The sequence below is a fragment of the Denticeps clupeoides genome, unplaced genomic scaffold, assembly GCF_900700375.1.
Source record: "Denticeps clupeoides unplaced genomic scaffold, fDenClu1.1, whole genome shotgun sequence".
In the NCBI taxonomy this organism is placed as follows: domain Eukaryota; kingdom Metazoa; phylum Chordata; class Actinopteri; order Clupeiformes; family Denticipitidae; genus Denticeps; species Denticeps clupeoides.
The window spans coordinates 5,001-24,400 of NW_021630049.1; the positions used below are offsets into that span (position 1 = coordinate 5,001).

General features: G+C 51.6%; 2 protein-coding genes and 1 pseudogene across 2 annotated transcripts; 2 read left to right on the forward strand and 1 right to left on the reverse strand.

Annotated features, from left to right (window-relative positions):
- The first annotated feature begins 5,868 nt into the window (after positions 1 to 5,868).
- On the forward strand, positions 5,869 to 9,512 carry LOC114781570 (putative sodium-coupled neutral amino acid transporter 7). The gene is made up of 12 exons (XM_028967996.1): positions 5,869 to 6,014; positions 6,222 to 6,661; positions 6,736 to 6,789; positions 7,181 to 7,325; positions 7,415 to 7,559; positions 7,891 to 7,989; positions 8,068 to 8,125; positions 8,202 to 8,316; positions 8,380 to 8,527; positions 8,597 to 8,796; positions 8,892 to 8,943; positions 9,022 to 9,512. The coding sequence occupies exons 2-12, from the start codon at positions 6,398 to 6,400 to the stop codon at positions 9,137 to 9,139; spliced, it is 1,398 nt and encodes a 465-aa protein (XP_028823829.1). The 5' UTR covers positions 5,869 to 6,014; positions 6,222 to 6,397; the 3' UTR covers positions 9,140 to 9,512.
- A 186-nt stretch (positions 9,513 to 9,698) lies between these two features.
- On the reverse strand, positions 9,699 to 14,337 carry LOC114781568 (lysosomal protective protein-like). The gene is made up of 11 exons (XM_028967994.1): positions 13,924 to 14,337; positions 13,728 to 13,839; positions 13,116 to 13,253; positions 12,876 to 13,037; positions 12,270 to 12,361; positions 12,105 to 12,189; positions 11,875 to 12,027; positions 10,583 to 10,704; positions 10,302 to 10,464; positions 10,014 to 10,103; positions 9,699 to 9,934 (listed from the first exon to the last, which is right to left on the reverse strand). The coding sequence occupies exons 1-11, from the start codon at positions 14,088 to 14,090 to the stop codon at positions 9,851 to 9,853; spliced, it is 1,368 nt and encodes a 455-aa protein (XP_028823827.1). The 5' UTR covers positions 14,091 to 14,337; the 3' UTR covers positions 9,699 to 9,850.
- LOC114781569 (transcription factor E2F4-like) lies at positions 14,221 to 19,299 on the forward strand (annotated as a pseudogene).
- The last annotated feature ends 101 nt before the right edge of the window (positions 19,300 to 19,400 follow it).

The window sequence follows — 19,400 nt, forward strand, 5'->3', positions numbered from 1 at the left end:
AACTCGTATTAATGTTAAATAATGTCACATTTTCATGTCAGGGGACATTTAAACCAATGACTAAGTGACTAAGACACGTCCCATTCATTTCCGAGACCCGATGTCAAAAAGAGTGGGGGAACCAGAGGTTCCACACCTCACATTTCTCCATCTTCTCTCTGTGGTTGTTTCCTGGAGGCTAAAACCCAGGAATAACTCTTGTCCTGAGTGTGTGTGTATGTGTGAGTTTCAGCAAGGCCTGTAAGTGCGTGTGGGAGAGTTTAAAGTGTCCTCTCTGCAGTCCAGTGTCTCTCCACACATCCACGCAGGAGAACCCATCAATTAATCATCCCCACTTTCATCTCCAATTAAACACTGAGAATAAAGCAGCTGATGTTGAGTTTTCACACAAGAACACACACACTCCATCACACACTTATCACATCTGTGTATATACAATATACACACACACACACACACACCTGTATATGTATTTATTTCATCATTCTTGCAGACACTTCACACTCCCCAGTTCACCCCGTCACTCAGCAGAGTTTAACACGCCCACCAGCACAGTGGGTGGAAGACACTTCTGGTTTTAACCTTCGCCCATCCCTCCGAGTCGCCATGGATACTCAGGACCAGTTTGGGACGATATGATGAAGTGAACATCCTGCCACACAGTACTAACAGTAATGCTGTTACAGTCCCCGGTACAGTCTGTACCGTCTCACTGAACATCGGCACCAAGTGAGGCACTGAAACGCTCCTGCTGAAATGACAAATGAAATTGGCAGGATGGAAAAGCGGGGCTTGGGACTGTGGCACCGGGGCAATGGTGGGGCAGTGGTGGCCTAGCGGTTAAGGAAGCAGCCCCATAATCGGAAGGTTGCTGGTTCGAATCCACTGAAGCCCCCTTAATTTACATTTACAGCATTTACCAGACGCCCTGTTCCAGAGCGACTAACAATCATTAGTTACAGGGACAGTGCTGCAGTCGATCACAATCACTCCACTTTTTTCACTTTCGTTTGCATCTATGTGTTTTGAGGTTTATTTTCTGATCCATTTCATCATTAATCCATTCTAAGGAAACTCCCATGTGCGAGTAAATAAAATAAGAATAACCGCGGGGAGACGTCAGCGTGGTCACGTGGGCCGCTGCGGTGATTTTTGGGGCAACCGGTAGGTGTCGCGCTGACCCCGCGTTCCTTTACTTTACTTACTTTACTTTATTTAGAAGACGCTTTTATCCGAAGCGACTTACAAGAGGAAGACACCAGCAATTCTCGTTCGATTTCTATAGAATATTGAGTTTACAAACTAAGAGCCTCCTTACTAAAAACCTCCTTACTTTTCTGCTGCGGTCGTAGTTGGAGAATGAAAGTTACCACTGGCAAGCAGAGAGAAATGTTCCTTCCGAACCACGGCCCTGCTCAGATCCACCGTCGGATCCGCCGCCACGTTTATAAATGATGTCCCAGTTTTATTTGGTATTGGTCAGTTGCGCTACTGTTTCTCTTACGATTGTCCTCCTGAGGCCGCCGTAGAGGAGCGTCCCTGCGTTCTTATTGGTTGGGAGGGGCGGGCCTCTTGCTGCTCATTGGTCGGCTGCGTCCTGGGTGCCTGGGAGATGTAGTCTTTGTAGTCCACGTAGCAGCACAACCACACGCCGCCAGTCGGAAATGTACTAATTAAATCAGTGCTGCATTTAGCCAAAAGCGAACAAGTAGCTTTTAATCGGGGAAACCAATGTGTCAAATCAGAAGAAGTGATTTATTTAGGCAGTAGCAGAAATATATCCCTGGGTTTTCTCCATCAGGCTCCATACTGCAGAAAACCTCCTTACTTTTCTGCTGCGGTTGTAGTTGGAGAATGAAAGTTACCACTGGCAAGCAGAGAGAAATGTTTTAAAAGGCTGTTATTACATAAAGAGATTGTAGAGAATTGCAGAAACATTTTTTAGTGGTAATCCTGGCTCAACTCGACAAATATTTGGTGTCTCAGGATCGTGCCATATTGCGGGATTGTGTTGGCCTGTGCCAGTGAAAGACAAAATTTCTGACATTGGTCATATTGAAACATTCATAATGTTTTGAAGTCTAAATATTTGCAACTTCCTTGACATATTGTTTCTTTTTAGCCTGAATTAGATTTAATTAGATCAGATGAATATATATTACCTGTTTATTTTAGTATGATCATTACATATATAAATGATTTTTGAATAACTAATAATAATAATAATAATAATTTTAAAAGCATTTCTCTAGGGAAATGTAATATCGCAAGAAATATCATTATAGCAATATTCAACAACAATATCACATATTTCCCCAATATCCTGCAGCCCTAGTCCCCACCACAGTTATAATAGTTTTGGATTTTTCATTAGTTTTAGTTTTTATTTCGTTTAGATTTTTTTTTTTCAAATTCAGTTAGTTTTAATTAGTTTTTAGAGGCAGATTTACTAGTTTTTATTAGTTTTGATATTTTGAAATTGCTTAGTTTTAGTTTAGTTTTTATTAGTTAGTGTTAGTTTTAGTTTTTTTTTTGTAAATTAGGATATTTGTCATGTGCATGAATCAAAATCACCAGAATAGCCTTATCCATCTTAGCTCCGATAAGGTTATTGACTCTTGCAGCTCCGGGTGTTTTGAATTTTGGTTCGAGTGACGTGGTGAACTTTTTGAAGGTAATCGAGTCACACAGTCGTGTAGACATTCCAGTCTTAATAAACATATTTACCAATGCTTCTTCTCATTTGTGGTGTTCCTGCGTATTTACTAGCCAGCAGCTACTTGGTCCATTATGGATGCTGTAGTACCACGTTCCTTTCCCATGTTACCTGGCCTGGCTACCGCTTCTCTTTCTGGGGAGGGCGGGCGAGAGGCTAGCTTGTTCAGGTACTCTTGGTTCGCCTTTTTGTGTGAGCTTTTCAAATGGACTTTCAGATTCGTGGGGTTTTTCCCCTTGAGAAGTATTCCACATATTGTATCACCTGCTTCTACAACAAGGCACTTACTTTTATTTTTGCCACTGTCATAATCAAAGAAATCCCAAATAGGACTTTCTTCCGCTTTCTTCCGACTTTCGCTGCAGCCATCACGCTAGCCGGCGGCGTCACGGACAGACTATGGACACGTGACGTCACAGACCACGTGTTACCATAATGGTCAAAAACCTGGCTTAAAACTGGCAGCGTGAAGTAAATAGATTTTAATTCAACCCAAAAGGCTTATTACAAAGACGAAAACGAAGGACGTTTTTGCTATAATATTAGTTCGTTTAAGTTCGTTTTGTATACACACAAAATGTTTCAGTTAGTTTTCGTTTTTTTTTTAACTCTTTATTTCAGTTAACGAAAATGCTTTTTCAATTCTAGTTTTAGTTTTATCGTTCGTTTTCGTTAACTATAATAACCTTGGTCCCCACACACTGTTCCCGTCCACAGCTGCCTACTGTTCGCAGTGGTGATGAGTTAATCAGAATCAGAATCAGAATCGTATTTATTGGCCAAGTAAGTGCAAGCACATACAAGGAATTTGATTCCGGTAGATGGTGTCTCTCAAGTACAATGTAGGAAAAAAAGACAAAAAACAACAACAACAACAATCAACAACAACAATGTGCAAGGGTGTTGTGTTATTGTCCACGTTGTGGATTGTTTGTGATTTATAAATAACTATATCTACTTTTTATGAATAAATAGTTCAAGTTCAAGTTCAAGTGACCTTTTTTGTCATCTCTTCTATATATTGTGCAGATATACAGAGAGACGAGAAGACGTGGCTCCAGTTTACAGTGCGACAAAAAAGTAGACAACAAAAAAACAGAAAAACAGATGCGTCACATGAAATACAATATATAAATAAATAGGATACAGAATATACAATTTAGCTAAAAAAGTAGTGTTAAAAAGTGACCAGTGATATATACATGTTTAGACTGTGCAATTAAATAACAGTAATGATAGTACAGTTATTGGTTTCAGTGCAACAAGAAGAGGTAGTCCGTATAGCAGCGTGTGCATATTTGCAGCAATGAAGTATAAAGTGCAGAGGTGCAACAGAGTTAGAAATAGGCAAAAACAAACTAAATCTTATATACAAGTGAACATAAAGTGCATTGTGCAATGATGGAGGTGATTTACAGTATCAGCTGCGAGGGGGAAGAAGCTGGTCCTGGTCTGCAGGCTTCTATAACGTCTGCCAGAGGGCAGCAGGTCAAAGAGTCTGTGTCCAGGGTGTGAGGGGTCTGAGATGATTTTCCCTGCCCGTTTCCTGGATCTGGAGAGGTACAGGTCCTGGATGGAGGGCAGGGGGGCACCGGTGATCCTTTCTGCTGACCGTACAGTCCGCTGCAGTCTGATCCTGTCCTGTTTAGAAGCTGCTCCATACCAGGCGGAGGAGGAGCACAGGACAGACTCAATGACCGCAGTGTAGAACTGGATCAGCAGCTCCTGTGGAAGACTGGACTTCCCCAGTTGCTTCAGGAAGTACATCCTCTGCTGGGTCTTTTTGAGGATGGAGGAGATGTTGGTCTCCCACTTCAGGTCCTGGGAAATGGTGGTGCCCAGGAACTTGAAGGTCTCCACAATAGACACCGGGTTGTCTGATATAGTGAGGGGGAGCAATGCTGAGGGATGTCTCCTGAAGTCCACTGTCATCTCCACAGTCTTGAGCGTGTTCAGCTCCAGGTTGTGTTGACTGCACCAGAGTACCAGCCGCTCAACTTCCTGTCGGTATGCAGACTCATCACCATCCTGGATGAGCCCAATGGCAGTGGTGTCATCTGCAAACTTCAGGAGTTTCACAGTTGAGTTCCTGGAGGTGCAGTCGTTGGTGTACAGGGAGAAGAGCAGTGGGGAGAGGACACATCCTTGAGGGGCACCAGTACTGAGGGACCGTGTTCGAGAAGTGATCTCCCCCAGCCTCACTTGCTGCTTCCTGTCTGTCAGGAAGCTGGTGATCCACTGGCAGGTACCAGGTGACACGCTGAGCTGGGAGAGTTTGGAGGTGAGGGGTTCAGGCACAATGGTGTTGAACGCCGAGCTGAAGTCCACAAACAGGATCCTGGCGTAGGTTCCTGGGCGGTCGAGATGTTGCAGGATGTAATGCAGCCCCAAATTCACTACATCATCCACCGACCTGTTTGCCCGGTAGGCAAACTGCAGGGGGTCCAGCTGGGGTCCATGCAGAGGACATGTTTTACTGCATATCACATTCACTGTGGACCAAGGACTTTTCCTTGGGGTGACATCACAAAGTATGGGGAAGACAGTTTGAATATATATTCAAGTTACATCACTTCCTGCCATTTTCAAGCCCAGACCAGACGTGATGAATTGAGCAGCAGTCGTGGTTATGTAATGGTGCCCTTTGACCTGTTGTTCAACTGTGGACGTTGACACCAAACCCAGGCCTTGTGTTGATCTTCTGACTGGCAGCAGATGAAGGATCCTGTTCTGTAGGACCCGTGACCAGCTGATGAGCGAGATGTGCACACTTCAGCACTTATTCCTGTGTGTGTGTGAACTGGTTCTCACTTCATGAAAAGCTTCTCACGTGAGGGAAGTTTGTGGGATCAGTGATTTAAAACAAAGTGCAGTAAAGTTCAGTCCATGATGTGTCTCTGCTTACTGAACTATTCCATTTTTCCCTTCTTTGTAGTAGAAATTAAAATCCTGGTTTTATATACTTTTATACTGTGGAGGACCTGCATGAACACGTGTCTCCGAGTTATCGAGTTTCAGCCGTCCTTCTGACCCAGGCCGAGAAGGGACCCTGGGATGGACAGAGATATAGCAGCACTGGACATTATCAATCTATAATATAATGTATTTTCTAGAATTATACTCTGAACGTATGAAGAAAGAAAAAGACTTCATTACCCAGCAGTCACCTCTCCTCATGACGTCATGTGTCGCGCAGGTCATATGACCGCGGCCGGGATATCGGCTGTATTCGGCTACCGGTCGGTGTGGAAGCGTGTGCGGTGCTGGTGTCCTGTGGCGGGAACCGGACTGCGGACAGGTCAGTAGGGGTCAGGGGTCAAGGGTTGGCTCTGTGTGTAGATTTGGTATCCGCTTTTTAGCTCAGCTTCTGTTCGTTTAACCGGTGAGTGGTAAACAGACGGATGGCAGAACCACGTGACTATTGAAATGTGTACCGAAGGAGGAGTCACGTGACTGCGGAGAGTGACGTACAGGTGCTGGTGATCAGAACTCTGCTGTGGGACAGGGTGGGTTCCCTGTTTCCACCGTCTGTTTTTCCCCAGTGCCTTTTGACCTCTGACGACCTGGCAGTGTGTGGATGTGTGCGGGGTGGCCCCATGGCACAGAGTCCGCTCCTATTGGCTGCCCCAGGGACCCCCTGACTCTTCATTCGTAGCCTGGTTCTGTTTTGTGGGCGGAGTCATGGCGAGGGCAGATATGCCAGTCAACAGTGAGGTCGGAGACTGGGGGTTAAGCGATGATGCGGGCGAGCGGGCGTGGCTTCTGCAGAGCCCCAGCGTGGATGCCACCCCGCCGCCTCGGCCATCAGAACCACAGAGGGGCGGGACCTCTGCAGTGGGGGCCGTGTTCATCGTGGTCAACGCGGCTTTAGGAGCAGGACTCCTGAACTTCCCGGCGGCCTTCAACATGGCCGGCGGAGTGACGTCGGGAGTCGTGCTGCAGATGGTGAGATGGTGAGATGGTCCTGCTGTGTGGTCACAGCGGCACTTTTCCTCACCGACCTGCGTATCTTTTCACAGAGCATGCTGGTCTTTATCATCAGTGGACTTGTCATCCTCGCCTACTGTTCACAGGTGAGTCCGGACCGTGCTCCGCTGGTAGTGGCCTAGCGGGTAACAACACGGGTTCAAACCCCACTTACTACCATCATGTCCCTGAGCAGGACACTTAACCCTGAGTGTCTCCAGGGGGGGACTGTCCCTGTAACTACTGGGTGGTAGTAGTCTAGTGGGTAACACACTCGACTACGAACCAGAAGACCCGGGTTCAAACCCCACTTACTACCATGGTGTCCCTGAGCAAGACACTTAACCCTGAGTGTCTCCAGGGGGGGACTGTCCCTGCCACTACTGATTGTAAGTCGCTCTGGATAAGGGCGTCTGGTAAATGCTGTAAATGTAAAAAATGTAAATGCTGCTCTCTCTCTCTCTCTCGCTCTCTCACTCTGTCTCTCTCTCTCTGCAGGTCAGTAACGAGACTACGTACCAGGAAGTGGTGCGTGCCGTGTGCGGCCGCCTGGTGGGCGTGGTGTGTGAGGTGGCCATCGCTGTCTACACGTTCGGCACGTGCATCGCGTTCCTCATCATCATCGGCGACCAGCTGGACAAGCGTGAGTCCCTCCCGGCTCCGCCCTGGACAGGACCGTACGGTCCCGTTCTCAGACACGTGGCGCGAAGTGTGTGTGTGTGTGTTTTGCAGTGATCGGCGCCATGACGAGCGAGTTGGAACCCGGCGTGAACTCACACTGGTACACAGACCGAAAGTTCACCATCGTGGTCACGGCGGTGCTGGTCATCCTGCCGCTCTCCATCCCCAAAGAGATCGGCTTCCAGAAATATGCCAGGTACACACACACACACACACACACACACACACACACACACACACACGTGCAGGGCCGTACACACGTGCGGGGCCGTACACACACACACACACACACTCACACACACACGTGCGGGGCCGTACACACACACACACACACACACACACACACACACACACACACACACACACGCGCGCGCGCAGGGCCATACACATACATACACACACACACACACACTCACTCACACACTTTTTACAGCATTTACAGCATTTATCAGGCATGGCGCCATACACACACGCGCGCGTGCAAATTTTCTCCAGGTTACAGCTGCTTGTGTTTCTGTCCCCTGCAGTGGCCTCAGTGTCGTGGGTACCTGGTACGTGACTATCGTCATCATCGTTAAATACATCTGGCCGGACAAGGACGTGACCCCCGGGTACATACCCACCAGGTGAGTGACCCCGCCCCCCGACCTTTGCCCCCAACGGCCGGTCCTTCCTGGGAAATGGTTTACACCCGCCTGTTTCAGCCCATCGTCCTGGACCGCGGTGTTCAACGCCATGCCGACCATCTGCTTCGGCTTCCAGGTAGGCGTGTCTGTGCTGGCTTCAGGATGAACTTTGACCCGAGTCTCGGTAACCGAATGTCACCTTTTGACCCCAGTGTCACGTGAGCAGTGTTCCGGTGTTTAACAGCATGCAGGAGCGCGAGGTCCGGCGCTGGGGCGGCGTGGTCACCGTGGGGATGCTCCTCTGCTTGTTTGTGTACACCGGTACAGGTGTGTGGGTGCGGGTGCGGTAAAGAGCTCTGATTGGCCGTCTAAGCCGTCCTCTTCGTCCAGGTGTTTGCGGCTTCCTGTCGTTCGGCTCCAACGTCAGTCAGGACGTCTTGATGTCTTACCCGTCCAATGACGTTGCCGTAGCGATTGCCAGAGCCTTCATCATCATCTGCGTGGTTACCTCGTATCCCATACTGCACTTCTGCGGCAGGTGGGTCTCTGCAGGGCGGGGCTAGTGGACTGGTTCCCCTGTTGGAATGTGGCTTTATCGGTGTCTCAGGGCGGTGCTGGAGGGGCTGTGGCTGCGTTTCCATGGCGAACAGGTGGAGGTGGATGTGGGGCGGGAACGGCGGCGGAGGATCCTGCAGACGACAGTGTGGTTCTTCCTCACGCTGCTCCTCGCCCTCTTCATCCCCGACATCGGCCGGGTCATCTCCCTCATCGGCGGCCTGGCCGCGTGCTTCATCTTCGTCTTCCCAGGTGACCGGCGTGACCACGCCCACTACCCACCCGCTACACGCCCACTTCTCAGCGGAGTCCGGGAAAATTCCGCTTTTCTGTGCTTCCTTCCTCAGGTTTGTGTCTCGTTCAGGCCAAACTGTCCGAAACCGACATTCGAACCGGCAGGTAAGACGCCGACCTTCAGCATGTCCCACGTCCTCACGAGACGGGACTTTTTTTTAATCCTTCGTCTCCGCTTCGCAGCTGGAAGGGCCTTGTTGCCGGCGGCGTTGTCATGGTTACGATTGGCGCCTTCATCTTCGGACAGACGACCACTAACGCCGTCTTTCAGGACCTGATGGACAACGCTGACGGCTCGTAGGCTGGAGATCGGCAGCCACGCCCATGACCTGACTTTGACCTCTGCATGCAGCATGACCTCCCTGCCCCGCCCGACTCCTCAAGGGGCGGTGCAAACATGTTCAGTCTTTTTTTTTTTTTTTCCCCACGGCGAGTGGAAGGGGTTCCATGTTGAGGTTTCGTCGGTGCTTTCCAGTGAAGTTCGGCTCGTGATTTTACTCGAGTTCTGTGACCTTTTCACCTCGTGTGTGTGACCAGAACCTCAATACAGTTCCTCGGGCTGAAGGAACACCAGGGAACCTCGAATTAAGGGATATTAATGAAGGTGCACTTTCTTGTGATTAAACGTGATGTTGTAAATCCCTAATTGTAATAAATCACCGTTTTTCAAGTCATTTCACAGAAATCTAGTTTCCTCCTCAGGATGAAATAAATGGAAGTGACTCCTGGATGAAGGTCTATATATCTCATACTAACATGGTGACCTCCTGGCACGTTGCCTTATCAGTGTGTAAAGGGTTTATTCTGCACCGTAATCAGAAGGTTGCCGGTTCGAATCCAAATAAGGAAACTTCTAAAGCCACGTTTCACGTAATTTTATTCACATACCGGATTTCAGTTCTGATAAAAAGATTTAAAATGCTTCATTTACAAAAAACAAAAAGGCAACATAAAGTTGAAAGGCACAGAGTTGGTCTCCAGACACGTCAGACACGTCAGACACGTCAGCGGCTCAGTGGAAGCTGTTGCTCAGGAAACGCTGTAGCATTGAGAGGGCGGGGCCTGGGGCCCACTGAGGAACCATGTGACCAGCCCCCTGGCATGAAGAGGATGATGGGAAGAGTTAACATGATGCCCTGCAGGGTGTGTGTGTGTGTGGGATGTGGTGCTCATACTTTAACTGTGAGGAACGTGATGTTGCCGAACTGCTGGAAGAATCCGGCGATCTGGTCCTCGTCGACCCACTGCTGGTACGGAGTAGTGGCCTGCCCACGCAACATAAACATCTTCCAGTTCTCTTTGGCCATTAAATATTCGTAAGATTTCATTTGAGGACACAAATTACAACATGGAGCACGTCGGCACCTTCAAACTTCAACCGTAGAAGTGAAGGTTGATTGTACATGTCTGTAGACGCACTATAACAAGCTCTGATTGTTCTCAGAAGGTCCAGCGTCCCTCACCTTCAAGCCGAGCTGCTCTACGAACCACTGGTCACCCAGGAAGTTGCAGGCCATGTCCGTGTCTCCGTTGTAGACCAGAGCTCTCAGACCCAGAGACAGCAGCTTCTCATACACACTCTTCATCGTGCTGTAGAGCGTGTGGTACTTCTGGCCTACCTCATCACTACACACACACACACACACACACACACACACACACACACACACGAGCACGAACTCCCAGATCATCCGACAACAGATGAAATTGTTGCATGATGGTGTGTGTGTGTGTGTGTGTGTACCTGCAGATATCCCATGCAGGTAGTATATCTGGTATGTGCAGAACCTTCCTCACGTCTCCTCTGTTCAGCCAGTTCTTCTGCGCAGTGCTGTTGATGCAGGGGGGAACTTCACCCAGAGACAGCTACACACACACACACACACACACACACACAGACACACACACAGACAGACACACAGACAGACACGCACACACACAGACAGACACAGACAGACACAGACACACGCACACAGACAGACACACACACGCACACAGACAGACACACACACACGCACAGACAGACACACACACACGCACAGACACACACGCACACAGACAGACACACACACACACAGACAGACACACACACGCACACAGACACACACACGCACGCACACAGACACGCACACGCACGCACACAGACACACACGCACAGACACACACGCACAGACACACACGCACAGACAGACACGCACACACACAGACAGACACACACACACGCACACAGACAGACACACACACGCACACAGACAGACACACACACACGCACAGACAGACACACACACACGCACAGACACACACGCACACAGACAGACACACAGACAGACACACACACGCACACAGACACACACACGCACGCACACAGACACGCACACGCACGCACACAGACACACACGCACAGACACACACGCACAGACACACACGCACAGACAGACACGCACACACACAGACAGACACACACACGCACACAGACAGACACACACACGCACACAGACAGACACACACACGCACACAGACACGCACACACACAGACAGACACACACACAGACAGACACACACACGCACACAGACAGACACACACACGCACACAGACGCACACACACACACGCACACAGACAGACACACACACGCACACGCACACAGACACACACGCACACAGACACACACGCACACAGACACACACGCACACAGACACACACGCACACAGACACGCACACAGACACACACGCACACACACACACACACACACGCACAGACAGACACACACGCACACAGACACACACGCACGCACACACACAGACAGACACACACACGCACACAGACAGACACACACACGCACACACACAGACACACAGACAGACACGCACACAGACACACAGACAGACACGCACACAGACACACACACGCACACAGACAGACAGACAGACAGACACGCACACAGACAGACACACGCACACAGACAGACACACGGCTGAAGGATTTTCACGCTGCTGAAGGACTGTGGATGTGTGCGGGTGTGGGCGTGGTCCTCACCTGCTCCTTCTCCCAGCGCCTCCTGTACTTTGTGAAGAGGTGGGACATCGCCATCCGATAGGCCGGGTGTGAGGCGACTCCGCCCGCACAGTCCAGGTAGAGCGCGTAGACGTTGAGGCCGGAGTCGTACACGATGCGGAACGCCTGGCTCAGCTGCGGCGCACAGAGCGACACGCGTCAGTGCACACGCCCGCCAGCGGCGTGGCAGCATTACCCGCCGGGACGTTTACCGCCGCGGTGCAGGCCTCGTCCGAGCTGTTGTAGAAGTTGCAGCTGCCGCTGGCGCAGCAGTGTTCGTTCAGGTCCGCCCACAAGCTGCAGGAGAGAAAGCAGCGGCTGGAGAAAGAACCAGGAGGAACCGCGAGGAACCGCGCGTACGAGAACCAGCTCCTTACTCCTCGCCGAAGAGGCCGTGGTAGTAGCCAAAGTACACGAGCGACTGGTCGTTCAGGGCGAAACTGCTCAGGCCGTTCCCCACCGCGAAGCCCTGCAGGAGAGAGGAGAGAGGCGTCACACACAGGGAGGGGCCGGGCGGGGCCCGGGCGGGGCCCGGGACGTTTCCGTTTTTTAACCGAGTCGACCGCCTCCGCTTCTTCATCATCTGACCCGTCGTCAGTGGCGTCGGGGAGATGGAAAGTTCTGGAAACAGACGCTAGATAAACGTTCAAACCGCGGTTCACGTTCATTATCAAGTCAGTCAATCGCTACGTACGTGTTTTACTGAGAATAGCGAACAGGACAATGTGTATAAAGAGGTTGGTGGAGATGCTCTCAGAGTTGTGATGGAACAGATGGAACTTTTTTCAAATGTGGATGTCTGTGAAGATTATTTGAACAGAATAAAGATTCTGATATTGTCGTGTCACGTTGAGATGTCTACGTTGTGAAGGGACTGAAGTACCAGGCTTTATAAAACAGGCCGCTATTGTAGACGTTGCCATATAAGGTTATAATTCCGTGATCTGAAGTGGGCCGGTCGGAGTCCCGGGACAGAAGGTCACCTGAAAGTTCAGCTTCAGAGCGCCACCTGTGGCCACCAGCAGGCTGAGCGTGGGAGCGTAGATGCCGCCATAACTCTCCCCGAAAATGTAGAAGTCGTTTTTCGTGAAATTTGGAAACTTGGTGAAGAAGCTCTGCAAGGCCAGGTAATTGTCTTCAGCAACCTGAGGAGGAAAAGAAAGTGGGTTTGATTTATCACGGTGTGTGTAAGTGTGTGTAAGTGTGTGTGTGCCACCACCCACCAGGTCATCGTCTGTTTCATATTTCTGGTCGTCGGAATAAGAGAAGCCGACCCCAGCCGGAGACTCCAGGTACAGGACGTTGGCCACCTTATTCCAGCTGAAGGGGTTTTCATACAGCGTAGCTCCATCATCATTTACCTACACACACACACACACACACACACACTCAGGTGCATGTGACACTCTTAACATGATGACACAACACAGATAAGACGATAAGACAAATGGGCTTCAAAGTTTACTCCACAGCAGTAAAGCAATAAGCAGTGTGTGTGTGTAGGTGTGTGTATGTGCAGGTGTATGTGTGTGTGTATGTCGGTGTATCAGTGTGTAGCTGTGTGTCGGTGTGTGTGTCGGTGTATGTGTGTGTATGTCGGTGTATGTGTGTGACGGTGTGTGTGTGTCTCTGTGTGTGTCGGTGTCGGTGTGTGTATGTCGGTGTATTTGTGTGTGTGTGTCTCTGTGTGTGTGTGTGTGTGTGTGTGTGTGTGTGTGTCGGTGTGTGTGTCTCTGTGTGTGTGTGTGTGTGTCTCTGTGTGTCGGTGTGTGTGTGTATAATATAGAACAGTGTGTATAAAGTGTGTTACTGTAACTGTCGAGTAAAAGTCTCACATGAAAAGGTCCGTTTTCAGACAGGAAGCCGTCCAGCGAGCTGCAGCCCGGACCCCCGTTCAGCCACAGCAGTAGCGGGTCACCCAGCGGGTCACCCTGGGAGGTGACAAGCCTGCGACACACACACACACACACACACTGCTCACAAGTCCATCCCCATCCCCAGATCCTGCTCCTGCGGCGCAGCTCCGCTCACCAGTAGTGGAGGAACCTGCCCGGACGGGCCTTCAGGTATCCGGACCACTGGCGGTAGTTGGGTTTGAAGGTCATGCCGGGCAGAACCCCGACCTCGTCCGGGTCGTACGTGGCCCGCGCCAGGGGCAGCAGGAGGGACAGGAGGGACAGCGCGCTGCGGGGCGACATCGCGACACGATCATAGCCGAGCAGCGCGGGAAATAAACCTGGAAGTCATATGACTTCCCCGCGAACGGTCACGTGGTGTTTTTACTGGCGCGTCAGACATGAGCCAGAATGACCAATCACCATCGTACGTTGCACTTCTGTCCCCGGTTTACACTTTTACTGCCTCACACGGTGCGGGAAGCACGTAGCTGTGGTCCGAAGATGAGAATAAGCGACTCGGTACATTCCAGTGTCGGTCAGAAAATAAACGTGCAGCGTCTGAAAGTCGGAAGTCGGTTCCAATTTAGAAAGATAATGGGATTGTTCGTCGTGGCCCTCGCTTGTCTCTTTGTAGACGCTCCCTTGCGCCTCAAACTACCCAGCATGCAACGCGCCGCCAACTGCCCCTGCCGCAGCGTGTCCGCCGCGGAGACCCGGCCCGATGGAGCTGGACGTGGTGATGGTGACCCCGGCGAGGAGCGCCAAAGACGGACAGCAGGGACCCAGCAGCCGCCACGAGAAGAGCCTGGGACTCCTCACCTCCAAATTCGTCACTTTACTGCAGGAGGCCAAAGACGGGGTCCTGGACCTCAAAACAGTAGGTCGCACACGTGCATGCAGACTAGGTTCTGGTCTTCAGATCTGTAGGACGCAGGCAGACGGGGTCCTGGAGCTCAGATCTTTAGGACGCAGGCAGACGGGGTCCTGGACCTCCGATCTGTAGGACGCAGGCAGACGGGGTCCTGGACCTCAGATCATTAGGACGCAGACAGATGGGGTCCTGGACCTCAGATCTTTAGGACGCAGGCAGGCAGACGGGGTCCTGGACCTCAGATCATTAGGACGCAGACAGATGGGGTCCTGGACCTCAGATCTTTAGGACGCAGGCAGGCAGACGGGGTCCTGGACCTCTGATCTGTAGGACGCAGGCAGACGGGGTCCTGGACCTCAGATCTTTAGGACGCAGGCAGGCAGACGGGGTCCTGGACCTCTGATCTGTAGGACGCAGGCAGACGGGGTCCTGGACCTCAGATCTTTAGGACGCAGGCAGGCAGACGGGGTCCTGGACCTCTGATCTGTAGGACGCAGGCAGACGGGGTCCTGGACCTCAGATCTTTAGGACGCAGACAGACGGGGTCCTGGACCTCAGATCTTTAGGACGCAGACAGACGGGGTCCTGGACCTCAGATCTTTAGGACGCAGACAGACGGGGTCCTGGACCTCAGATCTTTAGGACGCAGGCAGACGGGGTCCTGGACCTCAGATCTGTAGGACGCATGCAGACTAGGTCCTGGTCTTCAGATCTGTAGGACGCAGGCAGACTAGGTCCTGGTCTTCAGATCTGTAGGACGCATGCAGACTAGGTCCTGGTCTTCAGATCTGTAGGACGCAGGCAGACGGGGTCCTGGTCTTCAGATCTGTAGGACGCAGGCAGACGGGGTCCTGGACCTCAGATCTTTAGGACGCAGACAGACGGGGTCCTGGACCTCAGATCTTTAGGACGCAGACAGACGGGGTCCTGGACCTCAGATCTTTAGGACGCAGGCAGACGGGGTCCTGGACCTCAGATCTGTAGGACGCATGCAGACTAGGTCCTGGTCTTCAGATCTGTAGGACGCATGCAGACTAGGTCCTGGTCTTCAGATCTGTAGGACGCATGCAGACTAGGTCCTGGTCTTCAGATCTGTAGGACGCAGGCAGGTGAAGTTTTGCCTGTCTGGTACAGCGGTGGATTTTTGGACCGGTGTCCAGTAGACGTGGATCTGCTCCCATGTGCTTTAGGTATTGTTATTCTAATGAGCGGGGACATGTTCTCTGGCTGGACAGGGACTAGAGCTGAACTCTGACCTCTGGAGGAAGGGGTGTGGGTGTGTTTTAAGTGATGGGTCGGCGGGAGACACTTTTGTCCTTCGTAACTGCCGCTCGCGGGCCAGGCCCGTGATTGGCCGGTGCGGCGCGGAGCGTGACCCCTGCCACTGTGATTAACCCCTGACGGGCATGACGGGTTGTGTGGCATTGTGTGATGGAACCCGAGCGGTGAAACGTGACGCGGTCAGCTGGTGCATTGTGGGTAAGGCGCTTTCTAACGGTCTCTCCTGCAGGCTGCAGACACCCTGGCCGTGCGGCAGAAGAGGCGCATCTACGACATCACCAACGTCCTGGAGGGCATCGGCCTGATCGAGAAGAAGTCGAAGAACAGCATCCAGTGGAGGTGGGTCGTGCGCGTGGACGATTTCCAGGCTCCGCCTCCCTGTGAACGTGCTTTTTATTGGGTTTTACTGTGGTAGGGGCGTCGGCCCGGGATGCCACACGCGCGAGATCGGCGACCGGCTGATTTCGGCTGAAGGCGGAAATTGTGGAGCTGGAGCGGCGGGAGCTGGAGCTGGACCAGCAGAGGCTCTGGGTTCAGCAGAGCATCAAGAACGTCTCAGACGACTCCTGCAACAGCACATATCCAACACGTCCGCTTTTTAAAATGATCATTAGAATACGGGCCAGCGGTGGCGTCGCGGTTACGGAAGCGGCCCTGTAAATCGGAAGGTTGCGGGTTCGACGCCCGGACTGCCAAGGTGCCACTGAGGTCCCCTTGATGAAGGTCCCGTCCCCACACACTGCTGTCATGGTGCCCACTGCTCACCAAGGGTGACGGTTAAATACAGAGGACACGTATCCAGAGCGACTTACAGTCAGTAGTTACGGGGACAGTCCCCCCCCTGTAGACACTCAGGGTTAAGTGTCTTGCTGAGGGACACGATGGTAGTAAGTGGGGTTTGAACCTGGGTCTTCTGGTTCATAGGCGAGTGTGTTACATACTAGGCTACCACCACCCTGCCAATCATGTCACTGATTTCCTGATTCATCCTTAACTTCGTCAAACTCTGTCTTACGTCACACATGAAGACGTGTGCGGCTGCTTTAACGGTTGGTGCCATTTGTTGTCTTTGTGTCCATTGGTCCACGCCTCGTCCTTGTTTTGTCCTCATGGCTGCTTCTCTGTGCCGTGTGGGTCCAGGCGACACCCTCCTGGCGGTCCGCGCCCCCTCCGGAACGCAGCTGGAAGTTCCTCTGCCGGAGGCGGTACGTGCGTACGGCGGATTTGTACCGCGTTAATGAGGGTGTCTTCATGCTGCTCGTCCCTCTGTTCCCAGGCTGTGAATGGCCAGAGAAGTTACCAGGTCCACCTGAGAAGCAGCAGCGGGCCAATCGAGGTCCTGCTGCTGAATAAAGACCCAGTGAGCTCCGCCCCTGTGGTTCTGCAAGTGCCACCACCAGAGGATGGCTTTCCAGCCCAGTCCGGTCAAACCACGCCCACCAAGACAGACGTGGCCACGCCCACCGCCTCCAGCGTAGGCTCTTCTGACTCAGGCTCAGGTCTGACATCCGTCACTCTTTCTTCTTCTTGTGACAACACGGTCACAAAACAAGACGATACGCTCTCCTTTCTGTCTCTCCACAGGCCTGTCCGACCATGGCTCCTCCTCCCTCAGCATAAGCCCGCCCAGGGCAAGCCACGCCCTTCAATCGTCTGCGTCGCTGGACAGTAGCAGCATGTCAGGCTCCGCCCCCTTGGGGAAGTTTGACCATGCCAAGTCTGGAGCTCTTGAAAGTGTGTAAAGGCTTCATCTCTTCTTCCAGAAAGTTCTCTCCGCTGTCGTGCGGTGTGTCCGCTGGGCGTTGTATGTGTGATGTAGGAAGATAAGGGCGTGGGCTCCGCCCGCTGCGTGGCCCCGCCTGTGCTGAACGAATCTCCTGTTCTGTGTGTGTGTGTTGCAGCTTTGGATTTCCCTAAAGAGATGTCCGACATGCTGGATCCCACCAAAGGTAGGAAGTTGACTTTGAAAATGAAAGTAAGTCAGAATATGGTCCTCCCTCATTGTTCCTTCTCCGTCCTCCTTCCTGAAGAGATGCTGAGCCCGGATTTGTTGCAGGATCTGATGTCTTCAGAAGGTGGGTAGTAACAACGCGCTCTTCACCCGGTGGGCCGAGCCCATGCTGAGTCCGCCGTGTCTGCTCTCTCCCGCCCGCCAGTGTTCTCGCCGCTTCTCCGCCTCTCGCCCCCCGCCGGGGGGACCACGACTACATCTACAGCCTGGACGACAGTGAAGGCCTCTGCGACCTCTTCGACGTGCCCATTTTTCTAACCGAGCCAGAGGAAAAGGAGACTTGTGAGACGACGACCAGCTATTTCTATGTTTAAAGTATATTTTTGGAAGTAACCCTCACACTTTCAGATCAGAGTATGATGTGCCAGTGTCATGTGACTGCTTCGGGTGTGATGGCAGCCCCAACTTTTAATTTATTGGCTCCAGGCTTTCGTGTGTGTGTGTGTGTGTGTGTTTTAAGAGCGCACATGCTCGCGTGTGTATATATTTGTTCTATTTTTGATATGAGAAAACAAACGTGAACACTGGATCGGTGGTTGTGATGAAGTACCACGCTGCGCGTGCGACTCGGCGCAGCACTTTACAGCCTGTACATCAAGAGGTCAGAGGTCAAGCTTGTAATAATGCAATTTTCTTACCAGCAACAATAAAGTGGATTTTCCACAAAGTCTCTTTTATTCCCACTACGACTAGAATGAGAACGATCATTCAATATGAACGGATATTTTCAATATGGCGTTAATTCTACTCTACATTGTTGGAATAGAAACGGACCCATTTGCACTTACGCTGAGTACAAATTTTTGTACATATTTTATTTGGACGAAAATTGTACATTAAATAAAAATGAATAAGACGGCGCCGTGACGTGGTCGTGACGTCGTATCGGCGCGCCGGAAGTGCGGTGGAGCAGCGCAGATGGTGGTGCTGGTTGTCGCGGTCGCGTCACCCGTGGTGCAGTAGCGGCGGAAGGAGCACCGCGGGACATGGCGGTACGTATCACTATAACTGTAAAGCTCAGGAAGAAGGCGATTGATTTGGAGAAAATGAATCTCATTACTGCTCAGCGTGACGTCATCAACACGCCTTTTTTTTCTCTGTGTTTTGTTTTAAGCCTAAAGGAAAAGTTTGGGACGAAAGGCAAGAAGCAGATCCACGAGGAGAACGAAGCCACGTTGAAGTTCTACATCCGGGTCATCCTGGGAGCGAATGTAAGTGGCCACGCCCCTCCGGCGACAGCAGCCACGCCCTCCAAGTGTCAACAACGTTCTGTTCTCTCGCCAGGGCCAATCTACGGCGCGGATCAACCTGCGCTGTTCCACCAGCCTGCACGCTGTTGGACGTGGGTAAGATGCGCCCGGCCGCGCCCCGCTTTAAACCCCGCCTCCATCACACAGCTCTGCTTCGTCTCGCAGCTGCTGCTGCCTGTTCGCGACTGGCGGTCTAC

What these genes read in the sequence shown, in the direction of transcription:
- LOC114781570 (XM_028967996.1), top strand. Translation starts at nt 6,398, where the DNA reads ATGGCGAGGGCAGATATGCCAGTCAACAGTGAGGTCGGAGACTGGGGG. An exon ending in TCCTCGCCTACTGTTCACAG is followed by an intron (nt 6,790 to 7,180) that starts GTGAGTCCGGAC and finishes CTCTCTCTGCAG; the next exon opens with GTCAGTAACGAGACTACGTA. An exon ending in CCATCTGCTTCGGCTTCCAG is followed by an intron (nt 8,126 to 8,201) that starts GTAGGCGTGTCT and finishes TTTTGACCCCAG; the next exon opens with TGTCACGTGAGCAGTGTTCC.
- LOC114781568 (XM_028967994.1), bottom strand. Translation starts at nt 14,090, where the DNA reads ATGTCGCCCCGCAGCGCGCTGTCCCTCCTGTCCCTCCTGCTGCCCCTG. An exon ending in GGCAGGTTCCTCCACTACTG is followed by an intron (nt 13,840 to 13,923) that starts GTGAGCGGAGCT and finishes TGTGTGTCGCAG; the next exon opens with GCTTGTCACCTCCCAGGGTG. An exon ending in CTCTGAAGCTGAACTTTCAG is followed by an intron (nt 12,362 to 12,875) that starts GTGACCTTCTGT and finishes TCTCTCCTGCAG; the next exon opens with GGCTTCGCGGTGGGGAACGG.